The 25,222-nt window shown below is 32.2% G+C and overlaps 1 protein-coding gene across 2 annotated transcripts in view; it reads left to right on the forward strand.

Moving 5' to 3' along the window:
• Window positions 1-25,222, forward strand: part of LOC139524022 (GRIP1-associated protein 1-like) — a 92,496-nt gene that overhangs the window by 45,205 nt on the left and 22,069 nt on the right. Inside the window, exon 28 of one of the 2 annotated variants that reach the window (XM_071318549.1) lies at window positions 5,914-7,254. The exons of the other annotated variant lie outside the window; for it this stretch is intronic. Within the exon in view, the coding sequence (XP_071174650.1) occupies window positions 5,914-6,132 (219 nt within the window). The 3' untranslated portion in view covers window positions 6,133-7,254. Of the gene's footprint in view, window positions 1-5,913; window positions 7,255-25,222 lie in introns of those variants that run through there. 2 annotated transcript variants of the gene reach the window in all.

Here is a 25,222-nt window from a genome sequence, read left to right on the forward strand (position 1 = left end):
TGATATTTTCTGATAAGGCAGTCTGGTAAACTTTCTAAATGTGCAGAAAAAAAAAGGATGTCTATGAGTTGAGACATTATAAAAGCCATTTTATCCAATTTATGGAAGTAGTGATTTAACGAGGAAAAGGCAATATTAATGACTACTATGAGGGTTTACAATATTGTAAATTGTTTAATGATGTGATTTAAGTGAAGAAAAGAGACATTTCAACATTCTCATTAAAATGACATTAGTAGGAAATTATTTCCAAACATGGTTATCACAAACTTTCAAGGACATCCCAGACTTTCAAGGGCATCCAATTACATATTTACCAGTACTGTTAGATAAAGTACATCGGATGGACTGGTTCACATATGTGATACTTTTTCTCATGTATTATGTTCATCCTGGTTTTTTTTAGTAAGATAGGTGCCTCATGTGGAGCAAGAATTGCTTACCCTTCAGGAGAACCTGAGATCATCCCCACTTTTTGGTGGGGTTCATGTTGCTTAAGTCTTTTTTTCTTTGTTGTGTTTATTGTACTATTATTTATCTGTTTGTCTATTTCTTTTGTAGCCATGGGGTTGTCAGTTTATTTTGATCTATGAGTTTGAATGTCCCTCTGGTATCTTTCGCCCCTCTTTTGACATATCATTACAAGTATTGTTTAGGAAAATGATATACACTAACCCTCAACTTAAACCAGTTGATGAGATGTTATACAATTAAGGGCATAACAAAATCGATATAGTGGTAGCAGATGTGCAATGCCCAGTAAAAAGGCTACTGGTTCTTGTAATCAGCTGTTTTTTTCCAGAACAGTTATGTTCGGTTTTTGAAGTCCAACCAAACCAATAAAATAAAATTGAGAATGGAAATGGGGAATGGGTCAAAGCGACAACAACCCGACCATAGAGCAGAAAACAGCTGAAGGCCACCAATTGGTCTTCAATGTAGTAAGAAACTCCAACACCTGGAGGCATCCTTCAGCTGGCCCCTTAACAAATATGCATACAAGTTCAGTGATAATGGACGTCTTACTAAACTCCAAACTATAAACAAGAAACTAAAATTCAAAATCATACCAGACTAACAAAGGCCAGAGGCTCCGGACTTGGGACAGGCGCAAAATTGTGGCGGGTTAAACATGTTTTTTTTTGAAAGACTGCATGTGTTAACCATTTGTAACTAACTTCAATATCCCATCCCCACTTTACCTAGGATGACAGAATTTGTATGGATAAGGTTAATGATGAGACTTTATCATTTTTATACATCAGTGGTGGTCAGTTGACCCCTTTAGGCGTTATTCCCCTTTATTGTCAACATTTAACCATTTTTTGTAAATCTTAGTAATCTTTTACAAAAATCTTCTCCTCTGAAACTGCTGGGCCAAATTAATCCAAACTTAGCCACAATCATCTTTGGGGTATCTAGTTTAAAAAATGTGTCCGGTGACCGGGCCATCGAAGCAAGATGGCAGCCACTGCTAAAAATAGAACATAGGGGTAAAATGCAGTTTTTGGCTCATATTAAAAACCAAAGCATTTAGAGCAAATCTGACAAGGGGTAAAATTGTTTTTCTGGTCAAGATCTATCTGCCCTGCAATTTTCAGATGAATCGGACAACCTGTTGTTGGGTTGCTGCCCCTGAATTGGTAATTTTAAGGAAATTTTGCTGTTTTTGGTTATTATCTTGAATATTATTATAGATAGAGATAAACTGTAAACACCAATAATGTTCAGCAAAGTAAGATTTACAAATAAGTCAACATGACGGAAATGGTCAATTGACCCCTAAGGAGTTATTGTCCTTTATAGTCAATTTTTAACAATTTTCATAAAATTTGTAAATTTTAACTTACATTTTTCACTGAAACTACTCGGCCAAGTTCATTATAGATAGAGATAATTGTAAGCAGCAAGAATGTTCAGTAAAGTAAGATCTACAAACACATCACATCACCAAAACACAATTTTGTCATGAATCCATCTGCTTCCTTTGTTTAATATGCACATAGACCAAGGTGAGCGACACAGGCTCTTTAGAGCCTCTAGTTAGAAAATAACGTTATGCCTTAAAACACTGCAAAAACTTTCATCCTGATGTTTACTGTGGTATTTTTATTGTCAGTTTAACTGATATGTGGTAGAACAAACAATCCTATTCCCTCAAACAATCTGATATAGATATTTTACACACCAAGGGAAAATATTCCCTGTTTTTATTATGATGACTTATGAGTGAAAAACTTGCTCATGATATTGGTTGAACTTTTGGTTCGCTAATTGCTGTGCGAATAGAAGTTGTGTGGCTCTTGAGGTAATATGCTCAAGAGATACTCTTTCAAGTTAAAAGCTGTTTTATACTGTAGGTTTTTTTTTTATATCATCTTAATTATGTGTAAATTATGATTGATATACTGTGGATTCATTTATATTCGTGGATACCAATGTTTTGTGGATTGATGAAAACTTGTATTTTAGTCGATATTCCAAAAGTCTGTGTATAATCATACAGTAAATTTGCAATATGTTAAACATTTTAATTCAAGGTTTTCCTGTCTAATAAAAACTAGGAAAGAAGTATCCAAAGAATCCTTAGTAATGTGTTTCTACGGAGTTATCTCTCTTTTATCAATAAATTGACCACAACAATTTTGAATTTAATCAATGAATAATTCATTAAATACCTATTTGCATATCTTAATGAATAATTCATTAAATACCTATTTGCATATCTCAATGACAATAAAGTTAAAGAATTGATTGCTTTGAAGTAATATAACATGTTTGGATCCATTGTGAAATTCAGCGATGGATAATCACATTTACCTTTTATGGTAATTACATTCAATAGAATAAAGACATGACTTGAAATGGTAATAAGGCAGCTTTCTTACAGTAATGCAATATTCTTGGCATATTTTAATTCCAGTTTCTTGTGATCAATTAGTTGTCAGATACATAACTTATGCCAAGATTGATTTCATCAATTCAACAAAGATCTCAAGATGTTTAGAAAATCAGATTTATTCAAATAAGAGTTAATACACAGTGCAAAGTATTACATGATATTGCTTTCATTCAGTTACAAGTGCATAGTAGGAATTAATAGTAAAAGAACACATTTTTTCGTACATCTGTATATTATTTTCATAAAAGAAATATTGTCTTTTGCCAAGCACTAATAGGTTATATTATACAGTATAATTGAGTACAGGCCTATATTTAAGAATAGTGATACAACATTATTTATTACTTATCTGACTGACATAAATTGATGAATTGAAAACTGGCAAAATGGTAGATTCTTTGCAATTCATTTATATTGTGGGTTTATTGATATTTGGGGGATACAAATAAGTAGAGGAAAACGCTTATGCATGATGAATACAAATAATACGAAGAACAACCCAGCTGGGACGTCGACCGGGTTACCAAGGTCCTCTTTTGCTCTACACATTTTGATATTAATTGTTCTACCCTTTTCAAATATGATTTAAATTTCTAACAGCCAGTGAGCTTTCTTTGTGGCATCTACATACTTCTGTTTACTTCAAATTCTGAATTACCATTACTGATTACCAGTAAAAGACAATTTAATTTAAGTTAGCATCATTTGGGTTTTTGAGACCTCTCTGGCTTTTGTTTTTGACACATATATATACTTCTTTGTTCTAAATATCTTTATAAATTGAACCTGAAAATTAGATTTCTTTTATTGTTTGAACATTTTCAATATTATTCATAATCAAATTGATTCTAATGAATACTATAAGAAGTAAATGAATTGTGAACCAAGTCAGGATTTTAATATCACTTTATTGATGTATAGTAATGTAAAAGCAATTTTTTAGAACAAAATCCGCTTATCTTCATCATTCCCATCGATCTATTCTTGTCCATAATTTTCCCTTAGAGTAAAATAATCGATTGCAGGAAAATTATATAACACTAGATCTAAATGCTTTGAAAGCACATCTATCAAATTTTCTGTTACTTTTTGGCATTAATATAGTAAACGTAATGGTTCTTCTCCCAGGGGACTTCCCACTTCCATTGGAAAGACATGAAAATAGAAGCGAAAGTTAGGGAAGATTGCTGCTATCATTGCAATGAGGAGAACCTGGTTTTGGAATTGATTTTACTCCAATGTACAATTTTAGTGTGGTCTTCAACCTAATGGGAATTATTAAATAGAAAAAAGAATGCTCTATAAATATTGGCCAATCTATTTATTGATGTGAAAATACCATCCTAGATATTTGATTATCTGTTTTTGCAAAATATCAGATTATGACTACTTTTTATCCATTATACATCTACAGAATTTATAGAAAATAGACTTATTCTTTGTGAAGTTATGATGTATGGTGACATAAAAACCATTAGGAATGCTAAGAATTTGGTAACATTTAAGAAAAGAATTAGATTGTGTTTTAGTTTTAGATTTAGTACTTTTACAGCACATGGTTAATTCCAGGCTGGATAAAACCGTTTGTTGAGCATGCAGTATATAGGTGTAATAGCACTGAATTGGCAGCTTGGATTCTGAGTAGGGGGCCCTATCCTTCTGGAGACTGTTACCTTGTGAACTAGCAGGTTAAAAAATCTGGCTAAACCTGTTGTTCTATTTAAAAGCAGGGTTTATAAAAAGCACATGTTGTATATGCTTCAATGTACTTTAAAAAATTCTTCTGAGTAATTTTGTTCATATCTTTAACTAATTTACCTGTATATATAATTAAACAACACTGCATATCTATTGAAAGATGATGGTGAATTGTTGATCGATTGCTGTCTTTTTATGGCCAGTGGTAAATACAACATGTGTAAAGATCAAAGTTTATGTGCTAAGAATGTGAATTCATGTATAACATTATCATGAATATAACACTATCAGGATAATTATGTGGCATAAAATTTAGAATTCATTAAAATTTGATGGATTATACAAAAAAATATAACCATTAAAATTATGAGAGAAATGTTACTCTTATAAGTTATTTAATACATGAAAATAACTGATAATCACAACTATATGAGCTGCACATGTATAAAAGAGCATCATTTGCAGCATTATATGTATAGAAAGTTTTGATTGACAAAATTTGAGTACCTGTAACAGGTATTTCCCTTTGCTGCCATATTGTTGGTCAACACAATAGTGCTATAGGATAGAACCCTGTGTTGAGAGCATGTTGTACCTTGCTTCATTTTCATACATCCCAGATATATAGTGAATACATTTTGAAATGTTTATTTATCAGCTGTATCATTGATGAATAGTGAAAACATTTCTTTTTCATTTTTTTTTAAGTTAATCACTGTTTTTCTTTCTTTTTCAAATCATTTCAAACCAAATTTAACCTAAATAGCCTAATAATTATCAAGATCTATTTCTTCAAAACAGTTTCTCCAAACTACGAACATTAGGGAATGTTTATATTGATTATTGCATAGGTTTAATCTAGATTGATTCAATTAGACGGATAGATAGTCAAATACATCACGCTCAATTGTCGTTGTTCACATGACATAAGCCAACGATGTAAGGATATTTCAGAAGTCATCGGCATTATTGAAAGTGTCAGTTCTATGTCTACCCTATTATATAAGTTCAGGAGAAGTTTAATTAAATGTGATTTTTTAGGAGAATTGTCATGATCGTATAACTTTGAAAGATGTTCACCTTTTATTCTTCTAATGGATATGTCTTTAACAAAAGCATCATCAATTGGGGTTCAGAATGGGTTTGATTGTCGACATCAAACTTCCCAAAAAAATATCAGCAAATCTGCACAATGCACATATTATAGATCTAGACTTTATTTAATAATCTGCTATCTTGTAAACAAAAATAAAAATTTCGTCAGGGTGTAAAATAGATTACAAATTTCATTATAATTTCTTTGTGTGTTTTAGAATCTTGAAGCAATGTCTTTGGAAGTTGTACGATTGAGCAAAGTACAACCTGCAGATGGTCATAATGAAAAGCTTAAAGAAGATACAGGTGCTCGTGCAGCGAATAAAGTCAACACAGAGTCTAACACAAGTGTAAACCATTCCAATTCAGACATATCAGATGAGAAAAATAAACTCTCAGAAGCTACAAATAAACATGTAACCAGTAAAGAATCCTGACACCATCTTACTCACCATATTAGACATTGAGATTATTCACAAAGTTTTGTCCAATTTGATATAAAAGGACAAATCATGCAAAGAAGAAGAGTAATTGAGAAAAGAGAGTATTTGCATTGATTTGTGCATTGTTAATTGGTTCTGACATAGCTGAATTCAAATTTTAAAGATTTGATTATTTGTGAAAAAGTGTAATTTTATTGAGAAACAAATATTTCTGTCAGAATTTTAGATTTAAAGAAAAGTCAAATTTTACACTTAACAGATGAAATATTTATACTACAACACCTTATTATTTTCTTGATTTTCTATTTTCTTGGTTTTTTATTTGATTATTTTACTTCATATTTCATTTTATTACATTCCAGAGTTGTATATGACTCGTCAAACTTGATCATATTATAACGATATTCAATCTTTAAAAGCTTGTCTTGATCATGTCATTGCTTTTAGAAAAGTAAAAGTGCTCTGTGTTTGAAATATCTAAAACAATTAGAAATATAAATTTAAAGCTTAAAATATCTTTACAATCTTTAGATTTTCTACATGTCTTATAGATGTATTTAAGTTATACTGCTTGGAAAGATTAGTAGAACATTATCCTATTTAAGTATTTTCAGATAATTTAAGCTGGAAATGGACTTTTATTCCTGTTATATGTACTTGTGCAATATAATGGTGTTTCATCGTTCAACATACAAACATAAAAAAGTCTCCTTGTTTCTAGAGGGTATTAATTAGTCTAGTTTGTAGCTTGACCTACATTTGTTGTTTACCTTAGTTAGATACTTTAGTTTTGTAAGGTAGAGGTTAAGTTTGAACTATTACCAGGGGCGGATCCAGCCATTTTAAAAAGGGGTGGAGGGATTCCTAACCAAGGAAAAGGGGGGAGGGGTTCCAACTACATGTCCCCATTCAAATGCATTGATCGTCCAAAAAAATCAACCCCGGTACCCCCCTGCATCTGCCACTGATAATCATCACTTGGTATCATCATTTACCACAAATTATATGTTAAAAGGGTTTTATTTAAAAGTTTTGTCCAATGATACATTAAATAAAGGAGAGATATTTTACTAATAAGTCAATAAATGAGCTGACAATGGCAATGCTAGAAAAAAAGAAGTCAAACAACAGTTTACAAATCACAACATAGACTGAGCAACACAAACCTCACCAAAAATCAAGGGTTGATCTCAGGTGCTCTGGAAGGGTAAGCAGGTCCTGTTCCACATGTAGTCACTGTCATGATGCTCATGTAAATACATATTTGGTGATAAATCTACCACATATCTTTTTGTTTATTTAAAATGGTAAACTGCCTAAAAAATCATTTCAAATATCTAAAAGAAATATGTGAAGTGCATATTCGTGCTAAAGCTTGGGAACATGTGTGATTTTTGGTTGGAAAATAGCCATTCTTGTTTTACAGCAAATACATTGATACCTGCTAAAGTTAAAGGGTAGATAGGTGATATTTGGTTGAAGAGTAGCTCTTCATGGTTAAGGCAAATACATTTATACCTGGTGAACAATACAAGCTCTGAAACTTCTAGTTATGTTAATGAAAAAAATATTTGAAGATAAATCATTTCAGATATTTCAATTAATTCATGAGCAACTGTTTTCAATTCCTTCAATTTAAAGTTATTCTTTGCATTAAGTATTAAATTTGAATATGTTATATAATTATTGTGTTAAGAGGGAATATCTTCTATTTTCTCTTATGTGTTCATTATGCATTTGAAACAGGTGCTGATTCAAGCTGGAGAGCAACGGTTCAAGCTCTCAGTAATGTTTGAACATTTAAAATTTTTGGAATAAAATGCGTTCACCAAATTAAAGGAAAATTTCTAGGGTCATAATGTTATCCCTTCCTACCTCAAATCCTGGATCCATGAAAGGAATACAACTTATATTATACCTGATCATGTGAAGCAATGGACAGAGTGTTCTTAAATGAAAAAAACAACATTAAGTACTGACACTTTTTAAAGTCTGAAAATTGACAATACTAAGTATGTACACATGTACTCGATGCCTCCTTTTAGTGAAAACATATTTTATTAAACAACAAATTATATAATTACAAAAATCAATAGATATGAAATGTACAACGTCAAATAATTTCATTTCTATCAGAATGGTTTCTTATTCAGGATTCACATAAATTGTCCTGAGTGTATACATTCTGTATACAAAATTGGTTAATAGAATTCACAGATAAGCTCACTACAAAGATTTTTCAATTTTCTACCATCCATTAACCTCATATGTGCTTTTTCATCAAGGCAGAATAAATAAAATGTAATTCAGTGTCGACCGAATTATTGTTGATTTGATATGTCAATGATAAGATACGTGACAATATAACTGACAGACTTGGTAACTTGATAATGGACAATATAGGAGTAAATGAGATGTATTTCCAGTAGTATATTTCTAAGATTAAATATCCATACTTCTATCATTTATTTAACAGCCTATATAATTTGATGTCAGTTTTATTATTGGTAATGTAACTATAATGTATGTGCCATAAATGTAAGATGTGCTGATCAACAAATTTATTGTGTTCTGAAAGCGGTTAATGAAAAATCTTTATTTAGAACTGTATAAGGCAGCAATAAATTTTTACCATTCTAAATGGTGTTTTATACCTTTGTTTTGGATGGAAAATATCATAGATGTCCATTTATAATGCATTCATTATTATTTAGGTGGAAGCAACTTATAATTGATTTTTGTTCTTCATATTTCTTAGTATAACGGCTTGGTATAATAATGGTCATATCTTTTCTGATATTTAGTCTGTATGCTTTATATGCTTTGACGTCATAAACTTTCATTATGAATTTTTCAAATTGTATAGAAAGAAAAGTTACAACTGATATATTATTTACACAGAACTTACCGTGTGAAATTTTAGACAGAATTTTATAAAATCAATAATTAAAATATCTTTTGAAAATGAAATCATTGTAGTTTCTAGGATGGAATAAACAACTTAGATTTCACAAGAAATAACTTTATCTGTATGTATCTTTTTTCTTCAAAAGATTATATATCATCGTACAAGGTTGTATCGGTATAGAGATTGATGAGACAGGTAATTTTATATCAAACTATGAATATGATCTGTTTCTTGATTTATATTATCTTAGTTGGGGTGTTTCTGTTTTGAAACTCACCTATTTAAACCAAATAATTCTGAACTAAATAGATTTTACACATGTATATACATGCAATACTATAAACCAAATTATATTCTTTCAGCTCTGAAAAAAATCATGAAAGTTGTACTTGTCTACACTCTTTGAATATGTAGTTAAATACTGATACATTTAATCACAAATGAAGTAGTGTTTCTTTCTTGTTACATACTTTTGATGGTGTTACAGCCCTTTTCTAGGCTATTATTTACAAATATTTATATTTCATAATTACATACATGATGATTTAGTGCAAATGAAGTTTAATTTGTTCCAGTTAAATATACTCTTCACAGATTTATAGCCTTTGGACTCAGAATTTCCATCAAATGTGTAATTTTACACATGATTAATTAACTTTTCAGTATACAGTGTAACCTGTCTAATCCGATGCCTGAGTATTTCAACATCCTGCTGTAACCTACACATTTTCATTTTTTAAAATATGCCTATCCTTGCAGAAAAAAACTGAGTATTTCGACACCCTGTTTAATCCAACATATTTTTCTAGTCTCCCAGTATGTTGGAATACACAGGTTACACTGTACCTATAAACTGTTGTAGTTTAAATGTGTCTTTTCATTAATGATCTACTTTCTGCATGTAAAGGCAGTTTTAAACATACATTTTGTAAATGAAAAACTGTACATGGGGATATTAAATTTTGTATGCAGTATTTTTTCAGATTGATTGTATCTCTAGAATTAAAAGGCTACAACCTTTTTTATATTAATATTCTGATGCTATTTCAATGAGTTTTTACATGTAACAAAATTTCAAAAATCCAATTATGTAAACTTTACATTAACTTCAATAGAAGAAACACTATTTGCCATTGGTCAACATTATCTCAGGTTATGTTATACCTCAGATTTTCATTAAACATGACAGATAAAATTGAGAATGAAAATGGGGAATGTGCCAAAGAGACAACAACCCGACTATAGAAAAAAAAACAACAACAACAGCAGAAGGTCACCAACAGGTCTTCAATGTAGCGAGAAATTCCCACACCCGGAGGCGTCCTTTAACTGGCCCCTAAACAAATATATACTAGTTCAGTGATAAAGACCATGTTCTATTTGTTTTAAGCTGAAAATAATACATGTGTTAATGCCAAAAAAATTAAATTTAAATTGTTGGATTTTGCCTACATACCCACATAAAAAGCAGTCTACCTGAGATTTGTGAGTTTTCTGCTCCCATATAATTTTTTGTCTAAAATATTTAACTTATGTTGTTGGCCAAAAACAAAAATACCTACCCTACCCCACGAGGTATGGACTGGCAACATCAAACATAATTTTTAGAGTGGCATAAACAGATTTTTTTTAAGTATTGACTTACCTGAAGGGTTTTGGTTTTAAGATTATAATTGATCAATTTGTAGAATATGTTTATCATGTGTTTGGTTTTGGTTTTAAATATATAAAGCACATGTTAATTATGCAGAATGATGCTTCATTGCCAGTAAATGGGTACAAATAGTACCGAAAGAAATATAAATAAATTGACTATAAAGTAGTGTTGTCAAATCGTACACTATTGCCTAACCGGTTACTCGGATAATCATTCGACCAATTAACCGGTTAACTGGTAGTTTAAGTTGGTGTTTGAAAGACTTATATCTTTAGTATCCTACACATAGCTATAAGATGTGGTATGAGTGTCAATGTGACAACCTTCTATCCAAGTCATAAATTTACGCTTTTTGAATAGAAGTTTGTCCTTAAGCATTATAAGGCTTGTCTGTGAGGATTCCTTGCAAAGTTTGACTTTTAATATTCAGATACACCGTATCAACTATGGCGTTTGTATCAACTTCAGATTGAAAAATAAAAAAACCTTCTTGATCTCGTAGAAGCGAATATGTTTAGTACATTCACATTGGTTTTCATTTCCCAATATTTTAGTTAGCATTTCATTTAAAGTATAACAAAGCCTTACATTTAAAAGTAGGTCTACACGCTATTAGATCAAAAATAAACTAACGAAGAAATCGTAAAATTTAATCGTATTACTCACTAAACTAAAATTAAAATAACATGTATACTAATTATGTTTCATTAAGAACTTGCCCCAAGCTGAGGGACAAGTTCTAATTACGGTAATTTTATGTTTTTCGGATTAACAATAGCAATCAATTATTATATACTGGACAATTGATCTGTCAAATTAATTACCACAACGAAATTTTTTAAATAAAACACATAACTATTTAATGATTTGATTTTCAACACAAATTTATATCAAATCTATTAAAATTGAAAAAAATGTCCAGTTAATCGGTTAGCGTTTTTTGTATTCGGTATTTGGTCGTCGATAACCGGTTAACCAGTTAGCGTTTTTGGTATTCGGTATTCGGTCGTTAACCAGTTAGCGTTTTTGTTATTTGGTATTCGGTCGTTCACCTGTTAACTGTTGACAACATTACTATAAAGTTATGGCTTGATGTTTATTATAACTGTACTACTTGTTAAGTTTATTCTGTTTAAATGCTACCATTTATACTCATTACAAAAGTGCTTATAACCAGATTTTAAATGGTAAATTGTTTGAAAGGTTCAAAGGTTGAATCCCACATTTATGGTATATATGATATTCATTAGACTAAGACTTTTATCGCTGTATATTATTGTGCAATAATTTATCACTGTGATGTTACCTGTTGAGAATTAAATATATGCCTATATTTGTTTTTGTTTTAAACATTATAAACCTTCAATTGGGTCTTGATTAATGAACCCTGTACATTTTTCTTATTTCAATATAAACACAAAAACTGTAAAATAAAAGATTTTTTTAAAATATTTATATTACAGAGAATAATAATTTTTGTAACTTTTTTTGGTGCCCACCTTTATAAAGGGTCTCCCTGACTAGCTGGTCATGTCCTATAGTAATTGCTTTGTTTGTTTGTCCATCTGTCAGCACTTTTATGTTGTTCAATTAGTCAGAGTTACTTCAAAGTATTTCATAAGTGTAATGCAGAATATTCATATGAAAAGGAAGGACACTTTTAATTTCAGTGAAATTTTATGAAAAATTGTGATAAAAACATAGATTTTGTAAAAAATGAACATCACAAGTTTAGAGAAACATCTTTTATATAAATATTTCAACAAAAGTTGATGAGTAATTATATTCTATTTCAAATTTATTCCTTGTGAAGATATTATCTGTCAGCCACCAATTTAAGAAAAAGGGCTGCTGAAATACATAAAAAAATAATAGTGCTTTGACAACAATATAGATCTAGGGAATGTGATGTTTGTCCTAAGGACATAATTATGAACGAAAACAAGTTTCATGATTGTTGTATTTGTTTTAAGAAATTGATACTTGAATCATAAGATTTGCATTTTATTTAAAAATTAAAAAAGTGACAGAAGGTACCAAAGTCTTTGTCAGAGGGACAATCAATTCGAAAGTTCACAAGCCGACTGTTAAAACCAACAGCGTAATGGATAAAGACAAAAAGAGAAACAGTCAAAAACAAAACTTGGTTATGAAAACATGATCTTCATCTTAATTCGATGTGTAAAACTGGGTTTTGTTTTGGCTATTCACCGGAAATAAGTCTACAAAATTCAATAGGCATTTATTTGAATGCAATAACCTTTATTAATATTAAGTGTGTAAAACCAGAGACATATATTATATGTCTCTGGTAAAACTATCTTGACTGTCCACCGAAAAGATAGTCTGCAAAACTTTATATGAATCTAATTCAGTGTATAAATTTAAGTCGGCTTTATGATGCAAAAATAAAACAACACCCAAGTAGCTGAGTAATACATAAGAAATTATTGATGAAAATGCGAGGAATTGACAAATTATCCTAGATGTCGATAGGGTGATGTATCTCCAATGCCTTACAAGAAGGTTTCAGTGTTAAATTCATCCCAAGCAATCTTATTTAATTTCTGCTAACGATCTTGACAGTTCCTTCATTTCCGAAGACAGACCAACACGACTATCATTAAACATATTGTATAGATCCTTGTGTTATGCAATACGTCGGCTGTCCATTAACAATTAAGATCTTAGTTTGCTTCGAGATAATTGGTTTCTTGAAATTACTGTTCTGCAAAATAGTGTACAAACCAAATTTTGACAAATTGGTAGATTCTGTATATCCTTACTTTTCGTTTTCTGAAGCTCAATGTGTAATGAAAATAACCCTTCATAATTTCGTACGTCAGAAGCTCTCTTCTATATTTCAATTACCTTTACCAGGAACGCTCCTACTTAAAACATTTATCAGCCATGGATGTTTAAATACGAAAAAAACTCTGGAATCATATGACCAAATGTATATAAATATTTGTTATTCAGTGTTCGAATGCTAAATACTAGTAACATTACATTTCGTTGAAAAAAATAAAGTTCTGTGTACATCTTGCACAATCGCACATCCTAAAGATCTAAATATATAACTTGCAAACACATTCACATGACCAGTTGGCTATCATACCATATACTGCATCTTTTTATATTTAGGTAATTTAAATTGACAACTGTTATGTAATTGAGTTAGGTATAATATAATGGCCTTTTTAACTGTTTTGGATTAGAGCGTCACTGTGAGTCTTTTGTAGACGAAACGCGCGTCTGGCGTATATACTATATTTAGTCTTAGTATCTATGATGAGTTTATTTATATACACAAGAACCAAACGTACAACACAGCACAATAGACAAAACAGACACCTAAGATAGAAGTACTAAAACATACAGACATTTGAGAAAACGGTGTCCTATGAACTTTAACATTATGCAGCCTCTTTAGCTCATTGTCGTTTGACATAACTAATAGACATCAATTTCCTCGACGTTTATTGTTTTCCGAAAATTAAACACGGTAACAAAGTTGTAAAATTCTCATTTGCAGAAAATGAAAATGTCGTCTGCAAAATTTTATGTATGTTACTTCCTAGAGCACAGTAAAAATAATTTACTCCCTTTTCTCCTTGGAAAGTAATGACGTTATTACAGATGTACGTGGTTCATTTGGCCTCGTTCATAAGTTTATATATATATATATTTATATATTTAAGTAAGGTTTCATCTCCACCAGGCAAAGTTGACCTTAGATGGATTTGGCTATTATTTTCAGTTCACTTTTGGTCATTAAGGTGGTATGGGAGTCTAAAATAAAAATGATAGAATTTGTTCATACTTTGCCAAAACGTTGTATCTATTGATACATGTTGAAAAATATAATAAAAATGATAGGTCACCGCGCATTTTCTCAAGCTACAGGACGGGACAAAATGACACATTTTGTATGGATTATACAGGAAAAAACACCATTTTGTGATTAGAAACTAAACAAAATGATCGAATTGTTAAATACTTCAGGAAAAGATAGCTTTCAGACACTACTTTGAGAATATCAAAAGAAAAGATAGGGTCACCGTACGTTTTTTCTGGCTAAAATACAAAATAGGAAAATTCCATACAGAATCCTTCAGAAAATGCACTTTTTTTTTAGAGTTACCTCCCCTTAAAATGCCAATTTAAAAAAAAATAATAAAAACAACCAAAAATAATTAAAAGTACCAATTTATAAGAATATAACTTCTAAATATTGATATTTTTGCATGCAAAAATATCAATATTTAGAAGTTATAATTTATAAGAATATAACTTCTAAATATTGATATTTTTGCATGCAAAAATATCAATATTTAGAAGTTATATTCTTATAAATTGGTACTTTTAAATGAAAATGTACATTAAACATCTGCATTCCTGCATCAAATTTTGCTAACTTGATGGAAAATCTGGACCTTTGATTCTCTGTTTTTTACAATCCAAGATGGAGGAAGACACCCATACCACCTTAAGCCATTTGACTATGATATTTCGGCTTTTAAGGTTTATGACCCCTTCTGTAGCCATTTTTGTACGAACTTTTCAAACTTCAATTGTATCAATACTACAGATATAATGAATAATATAGATAGGCCTTTTTGTACATATACCAAGGGGAAACTTGATGCAAAGCATTATTATTTATTTACTGTTTCATTGCTTTTAATAGAAAAAGAGTACTTTGAGGCAAATAAATCAAGATCTTTATAGAAAATCCACAGCCTTTAATACAGAGATTTTTGTTATAAAATTTGAAACATAGATTACTTACTTGCTTTTCTATGATGTGCTAGTGGATTTTTTTTACAAAAAGTTCTAACCAACCTGTAAATTCCAAAATATCTCGTGCTGGGTCACTAAAGTCGAGCGAACCCTAAAAGGTATACTTGATTTGGTCCTCCAAATTTCAGTGACACTACGCAGAAAACTAGAAATAAAACGACACGTACCTCTCTGAAAACTGGTGTCAAACGCAGGTGTTTCGGAAGGATAGATTTGATTCTTTATTTTTCAACCACCAAACAGTTACAATAGTACAAAGAAGCTCATTAAAACTTATAATATAACATAAACACACATGCCAAGATGAGATAAAAAATAAAATAAACAGTAGCTGCGAAGAGTGGTAATTAACCAGGAAGACTTACTTGAAAAGTTATAACTGATAAATTTGTACTGCTTTTTTGTGTACTTTAACTGAAATAGTTTTCCACACCTTAGTATATTAATTATGTGCAAGAAAACAGTATCCAAACATTTTGTGCTCGAAAATTTGCCAAAGAGCTACACTGCAAATTGTAATGAAAATCATCACCGCTTCGTTACATTGACATAAATAACGATATCTATAGTTAATACGTTCATTTTAAACCAGGTTTACTCCACCATTTTCTACATTTGAAAATGCCTGTACCAAGTCAGGAATATGGCAGTTCTTGTCCATTCGTTTTTGATGCGTTTTGTAATTTTTTTTCCATGTGATTATGGACTTTCCTAATTGATTTTCCTCTAAATTCAGTATTTTTGTGATCTTACTTTTTAATCGATCTACCAGTTTCGATGGGTATTTTGTGGTCCCCGTTCTAAATCTACAATATGTTATTCTATCTTTATTACTTAAAAACATTTAGATATTCTTCATATTCAAATTTTTGTTTAAATAATGTTTTGGCCAAACCTGTTGATGAACAATCAATATCTGCGCTCCATTTCTGTTAAAACTGATCAAATAGCTTTTGTTTTAAGTTGATACCCAACCATTTAGAATTAAAATTGTCTCCTTGTTACAACCATATATTGCTATATCCACATCTATCTTTAACGTATTTCATCCAATCTGACCTAAATTTGTTTTCAGAATTCTTCGTGAACTTTTATATCTGTATAATATTTTAGCAAACCTGATTACCTAGTGACATTTATAACCTCTGACAACAAGTCGCATTCGGTAATAAGAAGACAGGACTGTAGCTACTACAAATAGAAGGAAAAACCAGAATGTGATCATCTATGACAAAGATGTTTCATAGCGGTAAAAACATGATGGCTAAGTTCAGTTTGAGTTAGGACGTATTATTCAAACGTTCATATTACACTTTACATACAGAGTTTCCACTGCTCAGCTGGTTCCATCATCAGGTGGATCCCCTCTCCTCGACTGTTTCGGCGCTGTCCAAGACAATCTTCAGGGGTTGCGCCGACTGATCAGGCTCAGGAACCAGCTAGCTTTTCCACTGCTCTTCTCTCTTCCTCCATACCCAACCAGAAGCTTCCTCTGTCTGTCTCCCAACTTTCCCGACCAAGCTTCATACTGGTCCAGTTAGTCCTTAAGGCCACAAGGCTCTTTAAAATGTTTGAGAAACTAAGCCCCTACAGCCTACCTCCACTGGATAATAGCATGTCCTCCAATTCTTCTCTTGGAAAGTCCTGGTACTTGGCAATCTTTCTCTCATGCGCTTCTTCCAGTCTTGTTTCCAATGGCACTGTTAGCTCTTCATGTTCTAGTTTGCGGGAAGCCCGCACAACTTACAACTAGGGCCTTCAATCAGTTTCAACATTATAAAGTTTGTGAGTGTTTGTAGATCTTAGTAAGAAGCTTATCTTATGACCGTCCATTCTCCACATATCATGCCAACTGAAATTTCTTTGTCTTGCCATTTACCATTTCATATATTGCCCTTGTTGTTTCGTCTGTTACTTGTAGATCGTCTTCTTTCCTGCGACGAACTTCTCGCTGAACAAATTCCTTTCTATACCTTGCATCTGATGATTGTCATAATGGTTTCTGAATGTTGCCAAAAACAAATTGCCCTGATGTTATCACTCCCACTATGTCTCTATGTCTTAATCTGCTCTCTGCATCTTGAACAGCGTTCTTTACCACCCATTTTCTTCATGTTCTGACATCAAAATTTGCCTCTTTCACCTTGTCATCTTTACTGTCTCTTAACATCATAACTGATAACTTTGGTGACTTTAAACTCCTCTGTAATTAAAGACAGTGGTAGTTGAAGTTATGAACTGGTGCTGTACAAGCCAGTGCTGCTAAAACTCTTGAACCCCAAGCCATTTGCGTACGTTTCTGTTGAACATCCTCTCTTAACTTTCAACCTTGGCTAGAGGTTCTTCGTATATCAACAGAGGCCATGTGATCCTGGTCAATATTCGATGCTGATAGCAACCTGCCTTTAGTTCAATGTAAGCCAGACTTGTCAATAAGGTCCACCCACTTTCCTGCCTGTGGTACCATCTCATCTACACTTTCTCTGTCGTTCAAGGAGTCTCTAAACCACTTGCCCAAGCTTTTGACTAGTTTCTCCATGATTTTTGGTATGATGTGTCCTTCAATTCTGATCTTTCATTCCTGCACCTTTTATTTCTTTAATATCAGCTCACCTAATTCTTGCACTATTCACTTGCTTTCCAGAACTGACTTTGTTGTTATTGTCATATCATTCATGAATGCTCTTGTTGGTGGCTGACTGACCCCGAAGACAGGCCCTCTGCTCATCGTCTCTGCTGATATTTCTATCATAAATAGTAAATCACAAATGTACTTTTAGCCTTTGCCACGCTGTTGTATAGTCTACAACTGTAAACCCCATTATAAAGTTGTTAGAATAGTCCTGAAGCATTTCTCTAACCTCACTAGGGATGTGATATTTCTCCAAAGTTAAATCTACTAGCTTGTGTGGTATACTTTTTGCAAGATTGCAAAGTCTAACCACAGGACAGTATAATCGCATTTGTTCTCTTTGGCTTCCTGGATAATCTTTGTTAAAACGCTTGTATGTTCGAGGCACCCTGGTTTGCCACATTTCTGAACTGAGATGTCGATATAGTTGTTCTCAAGCATATATGTTGTAACCCGCTTCACCAAGATTACAAGACAAATCTTTTCCTCAACGATATGGTCCTAAACTGAACTGTTTCAGCTCTTTAAAATCTTCCTCATTTGGAATAAAACAACCCTCTGATTTTAACCTTTTATCTGGTAACCGAAATCTTCTCGATATCACGTTGATATTTGTTTTGCGAGGTTTGGATAGTTCTTATAAACTCTGTATGGGATACCCTTTGATCCAGGTGCTGATGCTGCTCTCGCATTCTTTAGAGTTGACATCACTTCATGAAGTTTGGGTTCTGACATATTGTTCTGACTCTATTATTGGTTCATCTGGACTTATCAATCCGTGTTGGTTTCCAAGCTGTTGTTCTCTGTCTGGATAACTTTGAGAATCTCTCAAATATTTGTCAGCCTCTTCTTTTGGGCAATCTAACTGGCCTGATATTTTATCTCCTAGAAATTACTTTTCAAAGCCAAAAGGATTAGCTGTAAATTGTGACATCTTTCTTGCTATTTCCCTTCTGTTCTTTCTTAGGTTCTCTGTTCTCCTCAATGTCTGTATTCTTTGCCTGTTGACATCTCTTAGCTCTTTTAATGCATTTTGTTCGTGTTCTTCTGCTTTCTTGAAGCATTTTGTGAAGTTGCGTTGTTCTCTCCTCAATTTTACAATTTCACTTACCCTTCTGTTCTCTTTTATCGAACGACTTTTACAACTGTATCCACTCTTTCTTTGAAGCTGCTGTTGGCCACTTAATTCGTGGTGTTGGTGGGTCTCCTTCTTTCCTTTGATGTTTTTCTCTTTACTTTGGACAAAATATTCATTCCTAACTGATCATGAGCTTCGTTTTCTTCCATGACTTCCTCCTCTTGTACATGGAGTTGTTGAATACTGTGGTGTGTTTCCTGGTTCATATTCTCCTCCGTCTTATCAGGCTGCCCTTTGCTTGATATACATGTATTTTTTTATGATATTGAGTTTCAGTTTATTCATTTTTAAATTTTTAACTCATGATGTTTCTGAAACAAACATGTGTGCAAAATTTCAGATTATTTTTGTTTTTGTTTTTTACCAGAAACATCAATTATTTTAGGACGCATCATCGTCGCTTGACATTTTTACCTATTATGTATGTTTGTTTTGTTCACACATCGTTGTTAATTCGATGAATTTGTTATCCAACTGTTACACAAGCAAAAGCCTAAGCCAGCAATAAAACAAGGTTAAATGCACCATAATCTACATAAGAAAAAGCCCGTTCAAGGTCAAGAGTATGATAGTTGTTATCCATTCGTTTGATGTGACTGAGCTTTTGATTTTGCCATTTGATTAGGGACTTTCCGATTTGAAATTTCCTTAAAAAAAGTAAAATCACAAAAATACTGAACTCCGAGGAAAATTCAATCGTAAAGTTCCTAATCAAATGGCAAAATCAAAATGACAAAACACATCAAACGAATGGACAACAACTGTCATATTCCTGACTTGGTACAGTCATTTTCAAATGTAAAAACAATCTGGATCGAACCTGGTTTTATAGCGCTAAACCTCTCACTTATATGACAGTCGCATCAAATTCCGTTTTATTTGAAACGTTAGTGCTGTTAAAATTAACACCATTACATGTATATAAATAAGTTGACCTAATTTTATCTCTCGTATAAGTCAGCTTTCGACAATATAAAAAAATTAAGCTACTGTATACTAATTTCTATAGGATAGGAAGAATTATCAAGATTCCTTGGAAAATGTCAAATGTTTTGAACTTGATACGCATGACATTTGATATAGACAATAAATTCATTCTAAATGACATGTAAGGGTGTAATCTTATCGTCTCGTCTCTCGATATCAATGGAAAGTTACATTTGTCTTCTAATTTATTATGCTAAGAGACGCTTGGAAATTACTCTAATTTGGTATATTCCGCAGCTGACTGCTGGTTGACTTTTCGTCGTTTTTTTCACATGGTGTTGACTGATTATCTTCGACTAATGATTTTTTTCTGTGGGGTATCTTATGCCTGTCTGTCTGTCTGTCTGCTTTGTTTTTTTGCACAATATAGAAAAAGGCTTCTACAACACTGCACTTAATTTTTGTACTGAGCCTTATGTTTGATGGATATTAAAACGCATGTATTGAAATATACATTACACGAATAATAAATATCATTGAACGATGTATTGCCTTTATCAGTAAAGAGTTCAAACAAGATTTAGGTGCAAGAAAATTGGTACCGTTTATTTTATTACATGTACTTTTCCGTTTATTTTTCATTTATCATCGCTATCATTGCAAAAGTTTTTGACACCGTGGCGTGCAAACGGAGATCTGTAATACTGTTTCAACTGAATCTTTAACTAGACTGTTTTGATCACTTGCGTGTAAACACTACTCCGACAATAGCCCCGGAAACTTAATTGAAATTTATTCCATCGCAGGTTTATTTTAAATTACAGTTAAGATTCTTATTTTGTTAATACAGACCATGCGATTACCTTTGACAATAATTACAAATCGCCATGCAGTTGCCATTGCTTAAAAAAGTCCAGATAGGAAGGAACACGATTTTATTCCTAGCCATTTATTTCAATTTTACAAGAGTCCTTATGCACTATTGGGCATTTTCTTTAATGTTAAAATAATCTTACATGTATTTTGAAATTACTGTGGGAATACGCGATCATTCATCAAACAGAAAGAAAAATAAATTGATAGGAAACCTTCTACAGACCAATTTGAATATCGGCCATGCCTAACATAAATTGAAAACCAGTCTCAAAACTCATTCTTTTTAACAAATCTATAAAAAAGGGACGAAAGATACCAAAGGGACAGTCAAACTCATAAATCTAAAACAAACTGACAACGCCATGGCTAAAAATGAAAAAGACAAACAAACAACAGCACACACAACACAACTTAGAAAACTAAAGAATAAACAACACGAACCCCACCAAAAAACTAGGGGTGATCTCAGGTGCTCCGGAAGGGTAAGCAGATCCTGCTCCACATGCGGCACCCGTCGTGTTGCTTATGTGATAACAAATCCGGTAAATAGTCTAATTCGGTAGTTCACATTCAGGAAAGGGAAGGGGATTGTAGTTACGACGTAAGGAACATATCCGATATCATTTGTGATACGGTTATTCCATAACGGTCAACCAACTCGTGATGGCGACCGTAAAATTTACGAAGGGATGATTTCAACTTCACCATTTGGAACTCTTGGTTTAATAGCTTCCTTGTGAGTAGTAACCCTCTATCAAGAAAATCATGATAGGAAATGCAAGCACGGGAATATCGTATCAATTGGGAGATATATACCCCGTATGCAGGTGCTGCTGGAATGTTGCTACTTAGAAATGGAAAGTTCACAATTGGAAAGCTGAAATCATCTCTTTTGTCGTAAAGTTTTGTATTCAACCGACCCTCATTGTCAATTTCTAGATGTAAGTCAAGATATGAGGCCGACTTCACTGTATCTATAGTATCCTTTATCTCTAGCTCGATTGGAAAGATGCGTTCCACATAGTCACCAAATTTTGAATTATTTAGTGAAAGAACACAAATCTATATAGCGAAAAGTAGAGTTAAAGGATAGTGCTAACTTCTTATCTTTCTTCCTAAGAAGTTCCTGCATGAAGTCAGCCTCATAATAATAAAGCAACAAGTCGGCAAGTAGAGGGGCACAGTTTGTTTCCATTGGAATGCCGACAGTCTGTTGAAAAACACGTCCTCCGAACGTAACAAATATGTTGTCAATCAAGAAATCAAGCATCTTGATAATATCAATTTCAGAGAATTTTTTGTTCGAATCAGAAAAGAGGATAATTCGCAAACTTTACTTTTCGCGATTCCAATGAATAAAGGCAACAGTAGTATACCGCTGTTCAAAACTCATAAATCCATGGACAAAAAACAAAATCGGGATAACAAACTTAAACCGAGGGAAACGCATTAAATATAAGAGGAGAACAACGACATAACACTAAAATGTAACACATATAGACAAAATCCCACGAGAATAACAAATATAACATGTATATATAACATCAAAACCAAATACATGAATTTGGGATAGACAAGTACCGTGACACGTCTTATCGCAATGTGAATTTACACTCAAAAATAATAATAGTTCGTGTCATAAAGTTGCACATCGAATGATTAATGTTCCCATTTATATTGTTGATTGTACAAACTTTTCTGGCACAAGGTAGACAATTTTTCTTCGTGTTTTATGTTATCTCGAAATGAGCGAAATAACTTCTTACGCAAAATTTGTTTGTTTACAGTACACAAATCGTTGGAATCTTTAATGTTAAAAATAGGAATTTTGTCGAATGAATTTCGATAGTAATTTTATTCATAATAATTCTACTTTAACGGTATCAATACTGAATAAGACTCAGCATCAAGAGCTAATTCAACAATACCAGATAGGTGATTTCAACGACAACTGCATATAGGTTTCATGGTGTATTATTAAACATAAAGTTTGGATTCATCCTAAATATTTGACAAAATCCACACTTAAATATACCACCTAAGACGAGAATGATGTTTTAATGTTATATAGAAATATGCAAAGGAACATTTTGGATTAGAAAAAATTATCATTGGGGAAAATATATAAAAAACTACAAAATAACACGATGACGATTATTCATTAAAAATAGACGATAACTTTTTCATGTTTACTTAAAAAAAGAATTTGTTTTAACCAAAATTAAAGGAATCAGTTTTCAAGTCCGATAAAAAAGGTATTTGTTGAATTTGATACAAGGACTGATGATCATAATGACGTAACCAATTATATATGAAAGTCTATAAAAGGAAAATTGGCGGGATATACTCAATATCAGGCGATACTTAGTTGCAGACGGTACTGAGTAGCAGACGATTATGTGTATTTGATTGACAGACAATTTTGTAAAGTATAAGTACAATTATACTGTCTATCTAATAGTGTTCTGAAATGATAGTTGCTCATCCATTTACGGATTTCATGGTGAAAAGTAAAATATAGATCACAAGATGGCGTCATTTCAGAGAATTGATTATAAGTAATATAATTGTCCGTAACATGATCAAAATAACACATCCCGACAATCCATCTTAATGAATATTGACAGTTTCTTCTTCCCCTATGTCTGAAGTAAAATGCCGAGGGTTCATAGCCATATTACCATATCATTGGCTACGTCTAAGACATCTTTCTTCCTTTTGTTAACACATACATATATACTAATTCATAACGTTTAACACTGTGTTGATATATTGCGTTTTATAAGTATACAGTAGCTTAAGAACACATTTATTTGTCTACCACATTTAATTTTTCTGGGACAGAACATTAACGTTGCACTTAGTAAGGTTTTGCTGTTTTTTTTTGCTACTTAGCTGTAAAGAAACGACTTTTGCTATAATTAGAAATTGAAAAAAAAAAATTGTTCCTGCAATTCATCCCTAATGTGTTCCATTATCACAATACATTGTAGATTTTGAATCAGAACGAACAGGTCAAGGAACATCGTTTTGTTGATGTCTATAAATGACGTGTATTTTAAAACATTTCCTTTCTGATTAATACATTCAGTCTACATGCTTTGAGTCAGACATTTTATATAAATATGGTTCAATAGTTATCAAAGGTACCAGGATTCTTATTAATTACGCCAGACGCGCATTTCGTCTACATTAGGCTCATCAGTGAAGCTCATATCAAAATATTTATTAAGCCAAACAAGTACAAAGTTGAAGAGAATTGAGGATTCAAAATTCCCAAAAGTTGTGCCAAATGCTAAGGTAATCTACTGCCTGGGCTAAGAAAATCCTTAGTTTTTCGAAAAATTTAAAGTTTTGAAAACAGGAAATTTATAAAAATGACCACATTATTGATATTCATGTCAACACCGAATTGTTGACTACTTGGCTGGTGATACCCTCGTGGACGAAACGTCCACCAGCAGTGGCATCGACACAGTGGTGTAAATAGTTATCAAAGGTACCAGGATTATAATTTAGTACGCCAGACGCGCATTTCGTTTACATAAGACTCAACAGTGACTGTCATATCAAAATATTTATTAAGCCAAACAAGTACAAAGTTGAATTGGAGATAAAGGATACTACAGATACAGTTAAGTCGGCTTCATATCTTGACTTACATCTAGAAATTGACAATGAGGGTCGGCTGAAAAGAAAACTTTACGACAAAAGAGATGATTTCAGCTTTCCAATTGTGAACTTTCCATTTCTAAGTAGCAACATTCCAGCAGCACCTGCATACGGGGTATATATCTCCCAATTGATACGATATTCCCGTGCTTGCATTTCCTATCATGATTTTCTTGATATAGGGTTACTGCTCACAAGGAAGCTATTAAACCAAGAGTTATTAAACCAATTGGGAGATATATACCCCAAAATTCCAAAACGTTGTGCCAAATACGGCTTAGGTAATCTATGCCTGGGATAAAAAAAAAATCCTTAGTTTTTCGAAAAATTTTTGTAATGTTTTGTAAACAGGAAATTTATAAAAATGACCACATTATTGATATTCATGTCAACACCGAAGTGCAAAGTTTTAATATTTAGATACAAAATATAGAGGCAATGATAAAACTATCTGTTACAATGTTGTGAAAA

The sequence above is a fragment of the Mytilus edulis genome, chromosome 1 (genome assembly GCF_963676685.1).
Source record: "Mytilus edulis chromosome 1, xbMytEdul2.2, whole genome shotgun sequence".
Lineage (NCBI taxonomy): Eukaryota > Metazoa > Mollusca > Bivalvia > Mytilida > Mytilidae > Mytilus > Mytilus edulis.